Source organism: Pediculus humanus, genomic scaffold, assembly GCF_000006295.1.
Source record: "Pediculus humanus corporis 1103172108300 genomic scaffold, whole genome shotgun sequence".
NCBI classification, from domain to species: Eukaryota; Metazoa; Arthropoda; class Insecta; order Psocodea; family Pediculidae; genus Pediculus; species Pediculus humanus.
In genome coordinates, this window is record NW_002987869.1 from 15,621 (window position 1) to 20,648 (window position 5,028).

General features: G+C 28.9%; 1 protein-coding gene across 1 annotated transcript; it reads left to right on the top strand.

Moving 5' to 3' along the window:
* Positions 1-392: 392 nt before the first annotated feature.
* Phum_PHUM567450 (cytochrome P-450, putative) lies at positions 393-3,189 on the top strand (the record flags this gene model as incomplete). The annotated part of the gene is made up of 7 exons (XM_002432014.1): positions 393-786; positions 886-1,238; positions 1,314-1,533; positions 1,609-1,836; positions 1,922-2,176; positions 2,317-2,429; positions 3,118-3,189. 7 exons carry the CDS (start codon positions 393-395, stop codon positions 3,187-3,189), a joined length of 1,635 nt encoding a protein of 544 aa, XP_002432059.1.
* Between the last annotated feature and the right edge of the window lie 1,839 nt (positions 3,190-5,028).

Consider the following 5,028-nt stretch of genomic DNA (forward strand, 5'->3'; position numbering starts at 1 on the left):
CAAATCGATAAAATATCAATCAGAAAACAAAAAAAAAAAAAAATTCGCAAAATATAATAATAATAATAATAATAATAATAAATTAATCAACGATAAAAAAATTCAATTTAAATTTATACGATTAAAACAAACAAACAAACAAAAAATTTAAAAAACTCTCGAAAAACAAACGATTATCGATTGATATATATATATATATATATATATATCGAATCGTCAATATCGAAGATTACAAAAAAAAAAATGATGCAACAACGTCATTATTATCATCATCATCGCATTTATAATAATAACGATCAGAATTTTATTGTCGGAATGTAGTTTCGAAAGGATTCGCGTTTAACTTCGTAAACGAGTAAACCGGAAAATCACTTTCTGAACGCGTTTCGAAAATGTCGACGTTTGAAATTGTCGCGCAAACAACAACGTTATTTTTTACACTGCAATACTCTTTCCTACCGATTTCCATCATTCTCGCGACGTTTTATTATTTTCATTTTAAATTCATAGGTTCGAAATATTGGAAAAATAAAAATATTTTTCATTTGAAACCCAATTTTCTGATCGGTAACATTTGGAAAGTGAATTTTTTAAAAAGTTTCGCGTCCGAATTAAACGAAATTTATTACAAATATAAAAATGAAAAATTAATCGGATTTTGGATGTTCACCAAACCCGTTCTATTAGTAACGGATTTGAATTTAATTAAAAATATATTAATTAAAGATTTCGAATATTTTCACGATCACGGATTACCCGTTGATTTCAACGTCGACCATCTTGCCGGTAAGTTTTCCCCCGCCCCCTGCACCCCACCCTTCCTCCCCCCCTCGCTCCAATTTTTCCATTTAATTTTTTTTTGTTTCGAATTTCTTTTCGTTCAAGGACATTTATTCAACTTATCCGGTTCGAAATGGAAAAATTTAAGAATCAAATTAACTCCGACATTCACTTCCGGTAAAATGAAACAAATGTTTCGTTTGATGAACGAATGCGGACGACAATTACAACAACACGTACGCTCGAATTTAAATAAATCGTTGGAAGTGCACGATTTGTTTTCTAGATACGGCACTGACGTCATATCCTCTTGCGCTTTCGGTATAGAAACAAATTCTATGACCAATCCAAATTCGGATTTTAGAATTTACGGGAAAAAAATTTTCGAATCTAATTTTTCGAGAAAAATAAGTCGAACGATTTTTTTAACTTTTCCTAAATTTGCTTATTTTTTCGGGGTGAGTCACTTCACTATTCACACGATTCACGTTAATTATTATTATTATTATCATCTAATCCTACCTTTATTATAGTTTCGTTTGATATCGAAAGACGTGTCGGATTTTTTTACAAATGCCGTTAAAGAAACGATGGAATACAGAGAGAAAAATAAAATTATAAGAAATGATTTCCTCCATCTTCTCATGCAATTGAAAAACAATGGAAAAATAGATGACGGGGAACAACATTTAAATGGAGGAGGAGAAACAACAACAACAACAACAAACGGAATTTCAACGAAAGATTCGATAGGTAATTAAAATCCAACAACCCTCCCCTTCCCCCACCGCCTTCTTTTATTATTATCATCATTTTTTTTTCTCGCAGATTTCAAATTTACTATTAAAGAAGCCGCCGCACAAGCTTTCGTTTTTTTTTTCGCCGGATTCGAAACGACTTCATCGGCATTAACATCCGCCATGTACGAATTGGCATTAAATCCGGGCGTGCAAAAAAAATTACAATTTGAAATTGATGACGTCAGAGAAAAACACGACGGTGAAATAACGTACGAGAGTTTAACGGAAATGCAATATTTAAATTCCGTCGTTCAGGGTAATGAGAGAAATTTTTCCTTTTATTTATTCGTCGAGAAAGGGGAGGAGGGGGTAGTTTCAAATTATTATTATTATTATTATAGAAACTCTTCGAAAATATCCACCGATATTCGGATTGACGAGACATTGTACAAAAGATTATACGGTACCTGATATGGATGGCGTGACGATTCCGAAAAATTCCAGGCTCTTCATTCCCATTCAAGCCATACAAAACGACCCGGATTATTTTGTGGATCCTGATAAGTTTGATCCGGACAGGCAAACTCCAGAAGAAAGACAAAAAAGAAATTATTTGACTTCGTTGCATTTCGGTGAAGGGCCCAGATATTGTATCGGTAAGTTTGAATAACCGTTAGACGCCATTTTCTTTTTTCTCTGTCTTTCCTATTTATTTAAAACAAAAAAAAAAAAAAAATGGAAAAACGATTAAAAACGATGAAATTTTCTTTTTTTCTTTTTTTTAATAAATTTACAGGAAATAGATTTGCTATAAATCAAATAAAAATAGGTATAGTATCATTATTATCACGTTTTGAAGTTTTCGAAACGGAAAAAACTCCGAAAATAATTAAATATAAATTGGATAGCGTTATTCTCGAACCTAAAAACGGATTGCATCTCGGATTTCGCGAAAGAACCGCAAATATTTAATTTAATTTAATTTTAATTATTTATATTATATATATATATATATATATATATATATATATATATATATATATATATATATATATATATTAAATATAAAAATAATCGTTTAACGTCTTAAAAGTTTTAAAAAAAAAAAAAAAAAACCGTTAAATAAAATTTTCCCCCTCTCTTTCCAATGAAGAAATGTATTTTCGTTATATCGACGATTTCAATCTAATCCTTTATTATTATTATCACTATTATTATTATTATTATTCCTCTTTAAACAAGTTACAAGTTTAAACTTTAATGAGATTAAATTTAAATCAAAAACATTTTCCAAACTGACATATTATAATCAACTTTATTAACTTTCCACGCGACGTTCCGGAACGTTTTCAAATCAAAATTTTAATTAACCGATCCGTTGGTTATTTTGGCGACAAAAATCCCTCCTCCTCCTACTTCTCCTCTTACCATTCACCTTGTTTTCGACTTTTTACTCTCGTCATTACTTTTTTTCAAGGAATGGGTAGTGGGGGGAGGGGAGGGAAACGTTTATTATTATGTAATCCGCGCGACGAAAGATTTTAATCGGAAAAAAAAAAAAAAGAAAAACTTTTTCCCGACATTTTTTAGTTTTTAGTTATTTAGTCTTTCTCCCTTCGTTAGAAAGGGAAAGGAAGGGGGGGGAGATCCGCCGAATAAAAATTATTAAACGTTATTGATGAAATTTTTCATAGGAATTAAAGAAAAATTTGGTAAACCTGTACGCGTAGTCGTCGTCTTTGGCAAAAGGATGATTTTTATTACGTGCCAAGAATTTTCCTTTTTTTTTCCTTTTTCTTTTTTTTTCTTTTTTTTTTTTCTCTTCCTCGTTTTCAGCAAATTTTTCAAAAAGTGGAATTATCTTTTGATAAATAATTTTTTTTTTTTTTTTTTTTTTTAACGAATTATTTACTGCCAGATTACGTGATAACAATAATTTTTTTTTTTTTTTTAACCAAACATTTTCCGTTTGAAAAAACTCGTTAAGTTTGTTAAATTCTTGCTGAAAACAAGGATAGGGAGAAAGAGAGAGAAAGAGAGAGAAAGAGAGAGAGAGAGAGAGAGAAATTAATACGAAATTTGATTGATTTACGATGAAACCCACATCAAAGATAATAAAAATGCCTTCAGAAAAAAAAAAGTAAAAAAAAATTAACAAAGTGAATCCCCCCCCTTTTTTTTTCTTTTTTTTTTTCTTCCTGTTATTCTTATCGTGATGCCCCTTTTTTCGCCGCCATTTTAACGGTTTTTTTTTTTTACTTAAAAATTGAAAGAAAGATACATAAAGAGAGAAACAGAGAGAGAGAGAGAGAGAGACAAAGATTTTAAATAAGTTCTCCCTGTGATAATAGATTTTCACCCTTCGTCCATCTTTAAAATTCTAAATTTCGAGATTAACGGATTCAATTTTGATAAAACGAATAAAATCCTAAATAAAAAAAAATTTTCTTTTTTTTGATAAAAGTTATCCTTGATGATAACAAAAAAGGAAAACCGTTACGCACGCGATTTTCACATTTGTTCTCTCTCTGAAAAAAAAGAAAAAGAAATTAAACAATTTCACGAAGAAGGTTTTTTTTTGTCTCTTCGTATTTGTGCGTTCCCGCCTTTTTTCCCCATTCACGCCATTTTCCCGCGCGCGATAAAAATTTATTTCGTTTTAAACCACTCCATCAAAAAAATAAATAAATAACTAACGAAATGCGCAGTCTACCGTTAAAAAAATGTACTAAAAATTTATTTAAATATTTTTCAAATATTTGTTTAACGTCATATTCGAGAATATTCTCTCGCGTTCCCAATAGTAATTATTTTCACGTTTTCGAACAAAAAAAAACGTAAAAAGAAAAGATAAAACGAAAGGTAAAAATAGTTTTTTCCTTTTTTTTAAAATAAAAAAAAAAAAAAAGAAAAGAAAAGAAAAAGTATTTGATTTGTCAAATCAAAGAGCTCTTTCAGAAATTTGTTTTTCATTTTATTTACATGACGTCATCGTTCGATGATGAAACGATGTTCGAATACGTCACGCGTTCTTGAAAATCATTTCTATTTACACGACAATGTGAAAATCAAATTTCCTATAAGCGCAACGTAAATATTTATTTATTTTTAACAAATAAATAAAAATAAATAAATAAATAATTTATTACTTATTACTAAATATCTCGCATTAATAATTAATAAATTTTTTTTTTTATTCGAAAACATCCGCCACGCGCGCGTTCAGAAATTCCCTTGTTTTTTTTTTTTTTAAATTATTCAAAGCAGAAGACAAAAATAGTTTGTTAGTAAATTTTATAAATACGTTATTTTTACAATATAATTACGTAAATATTAAAGGTTTTTTTGTCAAACGACGACGATGATAATGATGATGTAAATCATATTTATAAAAAAATAACGTAAGTAATGATAATAAATTATTTTTCGCGCCATAATTTTTTTTTTTACTAAACCGTTTCTAATTTTATTTAATAAAAAAAAAAAAAAAAATTATTTTAAACGAATC